Here is a 14,127-nt window from a genome sequence, read left to right as displayed (position 1 = left end):
AGCCCGCATTATACTAGCAGAAATTTAGCTAAAGATAGTTATTTGTAGGAATTCGATTGCTTAGAATTTATACACCAATTGTACAGGTCACTTGGGGAGTATACTAGCTTCCGGGCGGGTAGGAGTTTTGATACTGCGTTTTGTAGAATAATTTTTAACGCGTTCTTATGCCAAAGGTTCTCTGGGCGGCTGGTTGAAGGGTGGCCGGCAAAAGAACGCGTTAACTTAAAAACTCTACAAAACGCAGTATCAAAACTCCCACCCGCCCGGCATGGGTGGAGGAAAACCGCGTGAAAAAACAGGTGCAAACGCAATGCATCCTGAGGGGTAACGCCTGAGGCTTCTGTTATCATGGTAAGTCGTTAACGTCGATAACATCAAATGACGTCGACTTTTTTTTATAATACGCTCTACCGTGAAAAAGTTCTATTGTTCTGCATCCTAAAGGGGTAACGCCTGATGCTTCTGTTACGTAATATGGTAAGTTGTCAACGTCGATAACATCAAAAGACTATTTATAATGAGCTCTACAAAAAAAGTTTGATTGTCTAAATTCCGACTGTCAAGCACAAGCCCAGAAAAAACATGTACCTTGCAACAAAATCTTCTTTTATTATTTATCGAAGTTTTCACATATAAGACACCTTGTCAATGTTTGATTGATTGTTTGATTGGTCTACACAGGAAACAATCAGAGATAGCAGACTTCACCCAATTTTGCAGGAACTTGAGGTCATAAAGTAACTTCGGTCCGGAAACACCAAGAAAGGTCGTGATCGTGAAAGGACAATCGTTCAACCCCCTTCAGGATCCAAATGGTTCGTTCCAAATCCAAAATGGCTGCCGAAGTCAGATATTTTTGCTAAACAGTACGTTTATGACAGCTGTTGACGACGTCACCGCTCAAATTTGATTCCTACACGTATTTACCGGCGTCTACACTGAGCTCTGGTAGGTATACCTTGGTGTGTGACATTCTGCCCTGTATGGGGTGTGTCAAAAGCATAATTTTTTTTTTTTATGGGAGCGCAACGTGCTCGTAAGGGGGAGGGGGGCGTCTGTCTTTTACCCAAAGTGGCATACCTGTCGTTATCTTACACGTGCTAGACACTCGCAAATTTATTTCTTAAGCCTGTGCAAATTGGAATACTGAGGGTAAATTTCATCAAAAAGACATGATCATAATATTTTTGCTCCTGTAAGCCAGTATACCCAAACCTCTACATAGTACATGTAGTACCTAACATTTGTAATACTACTAGTAAGGTAAGATGGAGTACCAGGCTGTAGTGATGGCGGCAGGCCGGGGTTCCCGTATGACTGACCTGACTGCCAGCATACCCAAACCTCTACATACACACTACACTAGTACTAGTACCTAATGTTTGTTACTGTTTCAGTCTAAGGTAAGATGGAGTACCAGGCTGTAGTAATGGCAGCACTACAACAGACCCATGATCTGGTACCCGGTCAACATGCTGGAGACGGCAGGGTTTCAAGGTCTGGCACAGAATACTTGATATGCAGTACCTACAGTACTTATACAACCCTCCAGACTGCGACCATTTTGGTCGCATATGCGACCAAAAATTATGAAATGCGACTTAACTGTTTACTCTGGTCGCGCACTGCGCGACCGGCAGAGAATCTGCTGTGCGCCTGAATCATTGGCTATGGCGCTGTTAGAGGCAAAAATTTCTTATTTTTCCCCGTAAGAATGTCATATCAATGCCAGGAAAAATCATGTTCATTTGTCAGAAAACTCATTACAAGTCCGTAGATACCATTATCTCGGCAAATAAAGCGGCAAACAGCTTTTTTTCGACGAAAAAACAGGTCCGACACAACCGGGGCGCCATCTTGTTTTCATCTGCCGTGACCTCGCGGCCCGACTCTCGCGAGACTTGATATCCTTATACCATTAGAGGGGTCAGGTGACGAGATCTCGCCTTCAAAACTTGAGCAGCGGAGCGGGATCCGGACCTAGCGGGACGGTACACGATGTTTCCAGAATTGTTTAGGGGATTCTGAACTGCCCTCTGGTCTAAATTTTGGGGGAAACCAAGCAGATAAATATCTTTATCAGCCACAAAGATTTGATTGTTGGCAAAGTTTGTGTTTGAAAAGAGATCCTCCCTCATGGCCCAGGAGCGTCCAGGATCTGGGAAGTTTGGCAATGCGTGACTGATATGATTTTCTACTAGAACTCCTCTAAGGAAAACTTGCAAATATTATGGGCAGATCTCTGTTGTGCAGACTTTTCATTTGTTCAAAGGTCAACTGAAACTAGGTTGTAGATTGTTTTGATACAGTTGAAGAAATAATTGTATTTAGACATTTGTGTAGCTTATATTATTAAATAATTAACGTTATAGGCAATTCCAAATGAAGCCTATTTTTATTCATTCTTCCCCTTTTATGTTTTCTACTCTGTCCTTTTTTCCATGATAGCTATGAGCTTTTTTATTGTATTTGATTTTTTTACGAATTATTTTTCAGTCAATGAAACTACTTCAGACATGTAGTGCTACATGTATCTGAAAAGTTGAGAAATAAAGAACATTGTCTTCATTGTTGCAGAAGATCTGTACCTTTAACGTTAACAAAATGGTTTGAGTAGCAATGTTAATATTATTAACCGTTAGATCATGAATGACTCAGTGTATTATTGCCTAAAACATTTAAGTGTTTTGTTTTAAATAAAGGATTTCATTGTTGCAATGATAAATGCATAGAAATATGTCATTTATATTTCGGGCAAGTAAAAAGTTGGTTCGGGCAAGTGAAAATGACCATGAGGGCAAGTGGATTTTAGAAAACATGTCCAACCCTCCAGAGGCCTAGGAGACCGACATATCAGTCAGCCTGGCCTAACGACTGAGATGAAGTGACTTTGAACACATTAAAGACAGTTACTTGTAAAATCATTGTTTGGTCTTTCATTTATCACAATTCTTTTAGTACAAATGGTGAATTTTGATTTTGTTTCTATGATAATGAAAGAATTATATAATTAATTGTCTGTTTAGGTACATCATTCTCTTGGCTTGTAAATTAAAAAGTACTTTGCGCGACCAGATTTTTTGTTTGCGCGCCCAAATGTTTGCCTGCGCGCCTAACTTTTTGAGGCTAGGAGCGCATGCGCTCCTAAGCTAAAAATTTAGTCTGGAGGGTTGTTATACCAGTACTTAATGTACAGATTAGAACTTACTGTACTTATATATAGTACCTATACCTACAGTATTTAATATGCAGTACCTATTAGTAGTTACAGTACTTATGCAGTACCTTAACAGTACTTAATATACATGCTGGGGCCCGCAGGCTTTCAAGGTGACTGGCCATGGCACAGAACCTACTGGCCACATTGCAGGTTCCTTGCTATATGCAATGTATAATATATTGTATCTAAAAGTAACATAATGCCATTAAAAGCATTTATCCCATCAACACAGTAATACCAGAAATTTTGGCTAGATTTTAATCCTAAAATGAACATCTAGCATATTATAAAGAAATCATTGAGGAAATAAAATTCAACATGTTGATACACTTTTTATTACTAGTTGTTTACTCATTTAAAAGACGCATTATGTGAACTCTGTACTGACAACACAGTTCCTTCCTGTGATGTTGACACAGATATTTCAACAATGAAGTTGAAACACTGCGAAAACCTCCTCCCCCTGCAAAATTAGTCCCCTGAAAATAAATGAATATACAGTATCACAAACAATACTAACAAAGATTTCTATGGAGTAATGCGCCAGAAACTATGCCAGTTTGTACAAGAGTTTTCTAAAGGTTGATGTTGTGTATTGACAGAGGTGATCATCATTGCGTTAGAGTCGACGAGTCACGACATTCGCCAGGCGCTTGCCGCCATGTGTGACGTGAAGGTGAGTCTGGACATCGTGGGGATCCCTGATGACAAGGACTGGGGCACGGCAGACTCCCTACGACACATCAAGGACAAGATACAGGTAAGGCTGAGGAAGGTTAGACATCTGGATAAAATAAAATTACAAGTTCCTTAGTGATCCACAAAATATCACAAAATATTTCACTGAACGTACTGCGCCTGCGCAAACCTCGGTTTTCCTTGGATTTTTGGTCAACTTTGCATCAGAATTTCACCTGTTGCAGACGATATTATTTTTTACAGATAGAGTGTTCACCTTATACCAAATAAGACTTTACATGAGACATTCTGCAAAAGTGCTATGCACAATACATTACAGATTTCATGCATGTACAATATGTTCTGCCAAAGTTCTACATACGTGTTTGATTTAGAATCCTGCAGTACCTTCTGTGACACACAGGTGGAGCTCTTAATCTGTGTTCTTTACTGCAGACCAAGGACATTGGAGACAGATCTCCTGGTGGTGAGTTGTGACCTGGTGTGTAACGTCCCCCTGCACCAGCTGGCTGATATCCCCCTGCAGTACCTTCTGTGACATACAGATGGAGCTGTTAATCTGTGTTCTTTTCTACAGACAGATCTCCTGGTGGTGAGTTGTGACCTGGTGTGTAATGTCCCCCTGCACCAGCTGGCTGATATCCCCCTGCAATTCCTTCTGTTACATACAGGTGGAGCTGTTAATTTGTGTTCTTTACTACAGACAGATCTCCTGGTGGTGAGTTGTGACCTGGTGTGTAATGTCCCCCTGCACCAGCTGGCTGATATCCACCGTATGCACGGCTCCACCCTCACCATGTTACTGGCCGACCTGCCACAAACTACAGACTCTGCAGCGATACTCAAATCTAAAAAAGTGGGAAATGGTAAGTCTGACATACCACCATACATTACTTTTTGTACAGGTGCCAAAGAATTCATACAAATTTTACGGAATTCATGAGAGCTTTACAGAATACATAGAATTCATTACACTTGGAAACATACAAATTTTGTGAACCAGGCACAGGTAACAAAATTAGTAAGGATCGTATGTTTCCGAGTAATGGATTGTAAGTACATTTGTACTCCCTAAAATTCGTATCTTTCTGGTAATGGATCATATGTATCTCGTGTAATTTGTATGAATTCCGTATGCATTAAATTTGTATGAATTTTTGGGCACCCCTGTTTCTTGGTAAAATATTTCAAACAGGAAAGATTCTTGTAACAAAAAGAAAACACTTATAAATATGCACAAAAGAACAAAAGTAGATTGAAAAGTAGATGCAATGTACAGTATATGCAACCAAATAAAAGAAGCCTTTGATTATTGTGGTTTACTTCTAAATATTCAGGACTATTTCATACATATACACAATAAATGATCAATTTCACTTTGTCTCACAATATGCATTATTTGGCACATCAGTTACCTGTTATAGGACCATATGATGATGTATGTATATTTGCCATCCTCAGAACAGCGTGATTTTATCGGACTGGACGGGGACGGGCGCAGAGTGGTGATGATGGCGTCAGAAGCTGATCTGGACGATGCCCTGACCGTCAGACGATCTGTCCTCAAAAGGTCTTTATTCTGTTCTTCAGAGATGTACAACAAGAATTCATTATTTATGTTTCAACATCAGAGCAACTGAAAGAAATACTAGTTTCTGAATATCTAATCATAAAAGGATCTTTTAAGAATAACTTCACAAAAACAATCAAGTGTTATAACGCTGAGGATCTAATGAACACATGTATAAAGTTAACTTAAAGAAAATTCTTGTTTCAATAATTATAAATTTCTTGTTAGTACTATGCTAGCAGAACACAAAGGTATTGCACCTTACAAAGAAACTGCCAAAAGAGATAATGTCACAAACTGGTGTAGTACTCTAATCTATGTAAAAGGATTGTATTTGTACACAGATTACTGAAATGAATCAGTACCATTTTACCTTTTGCAGACACCCATATGTAAGGATCAAGACAAAACTACAAGATGCACATCTGTTCCTGATGAAGAAATGGGTTGTGGACTACCTGCAACAGAACAGGTGGGTACTCCAGTGTTGTTTATATGACTTTGATTCAATGAGACCATTGTATCAGCCTGGGAAGTAATGTTGTCAACTTTATCATGATATGTTGTTTAATATCATTCAGTGCTTTGACATTACAATGTCTGATGTAGTTAAAAGAGTTCAAGCTTTGTTTCAACACAAGAAGGAAACTCACCATAAATTTTTGTTTCATGTAATCAACCTTCGTCAGATGTATGATGCACTCGCTGACTCTCTGGAAGTCAGAAATGTGATGACGGCGGGAGCGCATCAAAAGTGGTGGGAAGACGGAATCTCCCACCGTCATGGTTCAGACAGGGTTGATGGGCCCTGATGTAAACTTCCCGCCACTTTTGATGCACTCCTGACATCATCACATTTCTGACTTCCGGACAGTCAATGAGTGCATCACACATTTGACGAATGTTGTTGAGATTGAGGAAAAATTTACGTTGAGTTTCCTTCTTGTGTTGGAACAAAGCGAACTCTATAACTATGAATTCTACCAACACAGATGAACTTTCATTCCAATGTCTAATGTATATTTTTTTACATTTTGTACTCCGTATAGATCAGTATCTACTATAAAGGGAGAACTTGTGCCCCTTTTGGTGAGGAAACAGTTTTCCCAACGGAAGAAACCTGCTGATGTCAGCAGGGCAGATCTGTCCATGGTGTCACCACCCTCCACTAAAGACGACAACTTAGGTGGAGTACTTCAGCTTTTCTTGCTTGTTTGTTTGCATCACACAAGTGTAATTTGTCTGGAGGTTTAACATCACTCAGGACACCAACAGTTGAAGGAAAGTCTTGTCTTTAGGTCATGTAGGTCACCAGATTTTTCCATTTATCATTGAATTAAAAGTTACAAAATATTTGTACATTGTACATTGTAACCAACCTGGTACGTTAACTTAGTGGCTTTTGAGGTAGTGTTTAGGTCCATCACATGTGGCCTAATGTATAACTGACAACAATAGCGCGTGCTGAGGTTAGTGTTAACACTGTGTGTTTCAGCAGACATCCACAGTTTTGATGAAGATGATGAGATGGCCGCGCTGACCAGAAGTTTGTCGTCAGGCGCTGGACAGCAGGGGGACAGCACACGGGACAGCACCATCACCTGTTACACCCACATCGTCACCGAGGGCATGTGTGTCCGTGCTAACACACTACCCAGCTATGTGGAGGCTAACAGACAGGTCTGTTCTGAAGTACCGTATATTCAGTTATTTTTGCATGCAGGCACTCAATTTTGCAGTATCCAGTAGGAGGTGTGAGTACATTTTCACAGTAAGTTACTACTTTGAATAGAAACGCATATTGGTGTTGTGATTTCACTGTCTACAGGTCGCTATAAAAATAAAACCCCTGCAAAAAAATTGTAGATTTATAGTAACTTGATAGTCAATTGTTAACAGTTTTGTCACAAATAACCCTTTGTCTATGGTAAGGGTCAAAAGGATGTCGCTTACAGAAAAAAACCTATAACAATGATTCAAAAGTATGTGGACATTCATAGAAGGTTTTACAGTTTATAGGAATGCAGTTGCTTCTTGCTCAGTAAGGCCCCCACTTTCTAAATGCACCTGATATGTGATACTTGTACCTGCAGGTCCTGCATGAGTTGGCAGGGGGAGATGAACTACTGGTACATCCATCCATCACAACCAAGGGGAAATATCAGGTATGGCAGTGAGACCTCACTGGGTACATGAAGCTTTTTTGCATGGAAAATTTCTTGACAGAATTTATAACTCCCTGAAGTAGGCCTTCTACATGTATAGGAAGATGTGAATTGATGACAGATTGTTTTACTGGAAATAGGGGAGAGATTGTGTACAATTGCAGTGAATTCTACAGATTGCTTAAGCATTAAATAATATAACAATAGATTCAAACTGAGAACATCAGCACCATATAAATGTATTAAGTGTCATTTTTTTCTAAACTTAAATTGGCACTCTAACCAAATGAATTAGAAATAATATGATGAAATGCATGCTATTCAGGATTTGAACCAAGTTAAGGAGACCAACACTATGTGAGGAAAAATCACTCAATTGGTTAGAGTGCTGGTTTGTAATGTGAAAACTAGCACCCATGTCCCTGGTTCAAATCCCAATCTAAAATTTGATGAGATTCAAACAAGATCTAACTGTTCTGTTTGGCCAGATCGGACCAGACTGTATGGTGGGGGAGGGGGCGAGTTTGGGGGACAAGGTGACCCTGAAGAAGTCCATCATAGGGAAACACTGTACCATCGGGGACCGCGTCAAGATCACCAACTCTGTCATCATGAACCATGTCACCATCAAAGACGGGTAAGCCTGATTATTCCTGGTACACTGGAGCAGAATTGTGAATTCTTTCAATATTACCAATTCCTTCAAGCATTACGCTTCAAGTGAAAATCTCTTGTTTGCTTGCTTTCAATCTTTCAATGTATATACCACACTAATCTTTTGACATAGACAGTTTTGACTGAAAGGTATAGTGTTACATTATTTACAACATGGGAATTGCTGTTATAATACTGTATGTCATAATTGGCCACTGGTGTAGTTAATTTGATTATCACAGTCACAAAGTTTTGAATCATAGTTCTGTACTGAAGAATGGCATGTTTTGTTTTTACCAAGGAGCTTTAAATTTTTTAACCTCGTTTCTCCGTACCTGTGTCTGTCTCTAGTACAATAACTATTGTAACTATTCATCATACCACAGGTCCATCCTACAAGGTTGTGTGGTGTGTGATAACGCACACATCGGGGACCAGTGTGAGCTGAAGGACAGTCTAGTGGGCAGTTCTCAAAACATCCCCAGTAAAGGTAAGGATAGAGTTGTCCTCCTGGGTAGGGGGGCATTAAACCTTTAATCTTATGTTTAGGCTTTGTATTTGACTTGATTAAAAGCACAAGTGGTGGTATGTTAAAGTAAGCTGTATTTCACTACCAGTTATATATTTTTTTTATAAGAAAAGCTTAGTGCATCACCTCACTACATGTGGGGTGTAGCAAAGCTGTGTTGTCAGACTAAGAAGGATAACCTTCTGTTGTTGTTTTTTTCAACAGCCAAATACAGCAATGAAGTCATAGTGAATGAAGAACAGATGCTGGAGGTATGAAGCCATCGTTGGAACACTGGGCCCAAACACTTAAACCCTCACAGTTAGAGCTTTTTACCTAAACAAATCTTTGGTACAGGTACATGTACAGGCACACGGGTTTAGGTCCAGGTCTAGATCTGAACCTGTACCTGAACAATTCAACAAATTAACATGTTTTTCTGAACTCCTTCCGTAATAACAGAAAAAGGAATAAACTTGACAGTTAAGTGTAAGTTTTTGTTTATGGAGAATTCTTACACAAAATAAGCATATAATTAGTGTGAAATTATTTAGGTACAGCACTGGTACTGTACCAGTACACAGCTCTACTCACAGGGCTAACTAGAACGTGCCTCTCCCTGCATCACAAACTCATAACATCAGCCATGCAAGTGAAAAACAAAACTGTACAGTGAATATATTTACATGGTCACACATTGAATAAATTGGTGTAAAACACATCTGGACATGACTTGTTACCTCCATGTGTGAAAGTTTTTGTTTTTGATGAGTCTGAATGAAGATTCCTAAATGTCTGCCCTAAACTAAAAGCAGCCAGTAGTTTAAGTAGTACTCTTTAAGCCATTGCATGTGTTTTTTGCAGCATTTGTTTGGTATATCTTTCAAGAAGTGCACCGAGTTGCATCCTTATATCTGCTTGGAGATTAATTCGTTGTGAAGGTCAGTGCAAGGACATTAGAGTCTCCTTGGTTAAGTAAGGCGTCAGTAACATAATATGTATGAACTTTCGCCAGGTACCCCCAGCACACCTAGTTTGGATCAAACCACTTTCATTTGGGGAGTACTATACTGGACTGATCGCTATATCGCTCGATCCGTAAAACGTTCCAAACACCTACAATCCTTAGAACTTTTTTTTATAATCTATCACCACCTAAAGGTGTCTCTAGTTAGATTAAGCTACACTTCTGCATAAAGTAGGGCCACTCCCTCCATAAGGATCTATTGGAAGCGCCCAAAATAGACAAGGCCACCTTATATTTAATTAATGCCCATAACCATGGCATGTAGAAGAACGTGTGTTCTGTTCCTGGCGTTTGGGTTACTCTTTTCCACGGCCGTCTTCTTTTTCCTCGGCACGCAGGCCTGGCAGAATCGCCGCTACGTTTCAGTTCAGCCTTATATGGGGACAGGGGCGGTGTCTGTAGGAAACAGGTAGGTTTTAGTTTGAGGAAACACCTGTTGATTTTGAATTTGACTAACCTTGACGTAGCAAGGCGACGGTTATGAAAGGGTTACATTCGCGCGAACCGTTTGGTGGATTACTTAAGCCTCGGTCACAACCCGCCGTACGTGATTTTTGTCCGTACGTATTTTGGGGAGGCCACGTCTGCTACGTTTTTCTGAAAACGTGGGGAAGGACTTGCATGAGCAGTACGTCAACGCACGTCACTCACACGGTAGGGAGGTGGTACTCACCACTTAAAGTTAAGGATCACCAAAATTTGCCCACGTTTTTGCGTATACAGCACGCAATCGCGTATACGGCGGGTTGTGACCGAGGCTTTATGGATATAACATCGAGCGACGAAGTTTCGGGGCGAATTAGGAAGAATTTTAATCATTTGGGCAAGGACGGGGATTCTAAGTTTCTTGCCGATAGATATATTTCTGTTGAGCTTCATTCTTGCGTTAGCCAACAATAACTGACTATATATAAACACACATGCGGTTAGACACAACATGAAACCAATATCGTGGAGATACAAACAGTCAAACGTGATATTTAACGAACAAAGGGGTTTAAGCAAAGAATACATTCTCTTTTGATGTTGGGAAAATCGAATTCTTGTAAGTCATCCGTCCAGTTCTATTTCTGCAGCCAGTTGCTAGTAATTTAATTACTAATAAATACTGTTAGTGACGCCAGCGTAAACATGGTAGCCGGTTCAGAAAGCGGCACCACGGCTCTTTAAAAACATTCCTCTGAGAAACAAAACAAAACAAAACAAAAGCAAACATGACTAGAGAAAATTGTAACTCAAGCAACTGTATAGATTTTGAAAACTCATGTTTCATCCACTACTTTTCGTCGGTGACTTTGTGTCTCTCGTTACCTGTATGTTTAACCTTAAGCTTAATCATCGACGAACATTAATAACTTGCAATTCTATGTAGTCACGATAATTATGCACTATTTGCTTCTCGAAAACGATTTTTGTCACGGTCACGCAGAATACAACAATGGAGCCACTGTGTTCCCATTTTTTCACACAGGACCAACTCACCGAGTAGACATGAGAGTCCGAGAGTGAATATCACAGCATCGAAAGTTGAACAGACAAGGTGGGGTATTTTTCCCGCAGAATTGAATAAGGAATAATTTTCTTTGATATCTAATGCTGGCAAACTTACAGAAACAAATAGGATATCTAAGAACTGGACATATAAGTATCAAGGCATCAAATTTGTCAGTGACTGTTAGCTGTGTTGTCAGTTGCAATGACATACAGAAGAAAACCCTCTTTCTCCTTTTTCGTGAGTAGTCATGCCATAAGCTACAGTATTATTTATTGCCACTTTATTGCCAAGCAGTACGATCTCTTCTCTAACAGGATCAACTCAACAAGAACAGCTAAGCCCCCGGGTGTGAGCTTCAATACATCGGAAGTTGAAAGGATAAGGTGAGGTACTTTCTGCTTGCAAAAGGTAATAGCTGGATGCTCTGGACAACATTGTTCTTCCATGAAATTGAAGTTTTTTTTTTTTTTGCGACGCCTCAGGGGGGAACCTAACATTCCGGGAAACTCTTTGGAAGACCTGTCTGTCCCTGATGCCCTACTTTATGTAACCCTCGGGAAACGTTCACTATACGCTCAGGGGAGGGGAGGAGTGATCAACTGAACTGCACTGTATCAGTCAAAATCATGAAATCATGGCAGTGCCATGCAAACAATAACCTCTGGAACAAAGGTTATGTACATGTTGTAATTTGAATAGAATAGAGGACGAATGTCACTTTGTTATAGAATGTAGATTATATAGTAAAGAGAGAAGTGATCTGTATAGGCTTGTACAAAACCTATTTCCTTATTTCATACACTTGAGCACTGTAGAAAAATTCATATTCCTGATGCGACTTGACAAACCTTCCATCGATAAACATATCTGTTCATTTATCTCTACCATAACTGAAAAGCGAGAAGTTTATGTAATGATAGTTAGTTTTATTTTGTATATATTTCTCCATTATGTTTTGTTTTGACCTGTACTTAGCCCAGTGTGGCAAAAATGTGCAATAAAGGTCGTCATTCATTCAATAACCCTAACAACAACTACCGTCTCCAAGGCAATGTATGTTTTCATTGTCAGTCTTGTTCTGTATGTTCTTCATAGAAAGTGGGTTCTGAAGTACTTCAACCCGGACACAGATCTCACCATCAACAAGTCTCAAGTGAAACTTGGAAAACTGATGCGGTACGAAGCGTCCCGGAGTAGACGCGCGAACATCACGGAAAACTTCCTCCGTCTCATTCCCGAGTCGTCGCCCCTTCTGGGCAGGCACTTCCGGTCTTGTGCAGTCGTTGGGAATTCTGGGATCCTCCTGGGCAGCCGCTGTGGTCCTCAGATCGACTCTGCAGATTTCGTGTTCAGATGTAACCTTCCTGATCTTGAGGGGTTCGAGAAAGACGTGGGGACAAAATCCAACTTCACCACCATGAATCCATCTGTTCTTCCACACGAATATAAAGGATATGCCAAAGACAGCAGCGTGCAAGAAATATTCGTCAGGCGACTGCGCCTCATCCACGATCAGATTCTCCACATCCCTGCCTTTGTATCAGTGAGCGGACGCAAAGACGTGGAGTTTACCAACAGAATGATACTGAAACATCGCCTGCCAATCAAGCTTTCGTATGCACCAAGGCACACTTCAAAAAGGATGCAAAAGTGAGGTTTTAACTTGCGTTATGCTGTAACGATGGTTATTGCCCACAACAATATTGTCTACTTGTGGCATGCATATCGGATGATTGCATGTACATTACATGAAATGAAACTGTGCGCTTTCTTTACATTAGTAACGTGGTATGAATACTTTCTATTGTCCAGGTTGTGGAATGATTCAGAATTCCAGCCCAAGCGGCCTTCGACAGGAAATATCTTGTTCGCGCTGGCGGCCTGTCTGTGCGACCAGATCCACTTGTACGGATTCTACCCGTTTGCAAAGGACGAAAAGGGCCGAAAGATAGAATACCATTACTATGGGGACGTAAGAAACCATCGCAAACACAACATGACTGAAGAGTACCGGGCGTTTCAGAGGCTCCACCAGCGGAAGGCTCTGGTACTGCACACGGAGCCTTGTGATGATGCCAAGCTCTAAAGAACGATCAGTCACCCATGTGTAAACAATATATAGCCACATTTTTTTACTTTCTTTGTACATGCATGTATTTGATGTTTTCTAATCAGATTTTTAACAATGACTCATTGTTTACGCCCTATAGTTATCCATAGCTGCAGTATAGCATCTTTTTCAGTACTTGTTCACATCAGACAATTGAACAACAAGAGCACTACAGTGGCTGAAATCCTGAAAAACGAAAACAATATGTGTGTTAGCGTTATAATTTTTTGCAAATTCCGGACCGAAGGCTAATTGCAAATAACAAAGATAAAAGAAGGTTGAAACAGAGTACAAAGGAACTTAAAAATCTACACAATAAAATGTAACTGTCTAAAACAATATCATAGTACTGACAGAGTACTGACCGAAAACTTGTAGGTTAACACTTTACTTTACCTTATCTTATGGCTATAACTCGTAATGTCTACAGATTTGTTAGCACTTCAAATCTGCATCTTGTCATATTTAGTCTGACCATGACTTCTTCCCTCATGGCCTCGAAAAGATGTACAGGCAAATACACTGACAAACACACCAAAAACAACAACTCCATATCCAGAAGAATGTGGTGCATATACTTTACTGTGAACACTTAATACAAGGTACAAAGAATGGCACGTTTCAGCAACCAAGGTTTTTTTTCACATGCAATAATAAATGACTTTACTACATGTAT

General features: G+C 40.1%; 2 protein-coding genes across 2 annotated transcripts; both read left to right on the top strand.

Moving 5' to 3' along the window:
• The first annotated feature begins 1,450 nt into the window (after nt 1-1,450).
• On the top strand, nt 1,451-9,540 carry LOC109466691 (translation initiation factor eIF-2B subunit gamma-like). The gene is made up of 11 exons (XM_019764438.1): nt 1,451-1,500; nt 3,826-3,983; nt 4,626-4,788; nt 5,384-5,492; nt 5,875-5,964; nt 6,542-6,678; nt 6,988-7,172; nt 7,586-7,657; nt 8,146-8,294; nt 8,698-8,801; nt 9,045-9,540. The coding sequence occupies exons 1-11, from the start codon at nt 1,455-1,457 to the stop codon at nt 9,095-9,097; spliced, it is 1,266 nt and encodes a 421-aa protein (XP_019619997.1). The 5' UTR covers nt 1,451-1,454; the 3' UTR covers nt 9,098-9,540.
• Nucleotides 9,541-10,100: 560 nt separating this feature from the next.
• LOC109466557 (CMP-N-acetylneuraminate-poly-alpha-2,8-sialyltransferase-like) lies at nt 10,101-13,427 on the top strand. The gene is made up of 5 exons (XM_019764290.1): nt 10,101-10,255; nt 11,318-11,386; nt 11,656-11,724; nt 12,437-12,991; nt 13,154-13,427. Exons 1-5 carry the CDS (start codon nt 10,101-10,103, stop codon nt 13,425-13,427), a joined length of 1,122 nt encoding a protein of 373 aa, XP_019619849.1.
• Nucleotides 13,428-14,127: the final 700 nt, after the last annotated feature.

This window comes from Branchiostoma belcheri, unplaced genomic scaffold (genome assembly GCF_001625305.1).
Source record: "Branchiostoma belcheri isolate BF01 breed outbred unplaced genomic scaffold, Haploidv18h27 scaffold17, whole genome shotgun sequence".
Lineage (NCBI taxonomy): Eukaryota > Metazoa > Chordata > Leptocardii > Amphioxiformes > Branchiostomatidae > Branchiostoma > Branchiostoma belcheri.
Note: the sequence above shows the minus strand (reverse complement) of the source record. Positions and strands in the feature narration are given on the sequence as shown.

Bases quoted from the DNA above. Each gene is read 5' to 3' on its own strand.
- LOC109466691 (XM_019764438.1), top strand. From the start codon at position 1,455: ATGATCTGGTACCCGGTCAACATGCTGGAGACGGCAGGGTTTCAAG. The intron at 4,789-5,383 runs GTAAGTCTGACA...TGCCATCCTCAG, and splicing joins ATCTAAAAAAGTGGGAAATG to AACAGCGTGATTTTATCGGA. The intron at 8,295-8,697 runs GTAAGCCTGATT...ATCATACCACAG, and splicing joins CATGTCACCATCAAAGACGG to GTCCATCCTACAAGGTTGTG.
- LOC109466557 (XM_019764290.1), top strand. From the start codon at position 10,101: ATGGCATGTAGAAGAACGTGTGTTCTGTTCCTGGCGTTTGGGTTACTC. The intron at 11,387-11,655 runs GTGGGGTATTTT...CTTCTCTAACAG, and splicing joins TCGAAAGTTGAACAGACAAG to GATCAACTCAACAAGAACAG. The intron at 12,992-13,153 runs GTGAGGTTTTAA...TCTATTGTCCAG, and splicing joins ACTTCAAAAAGGATGCAAAA to GTTGTGGAATGATTCAGAAT.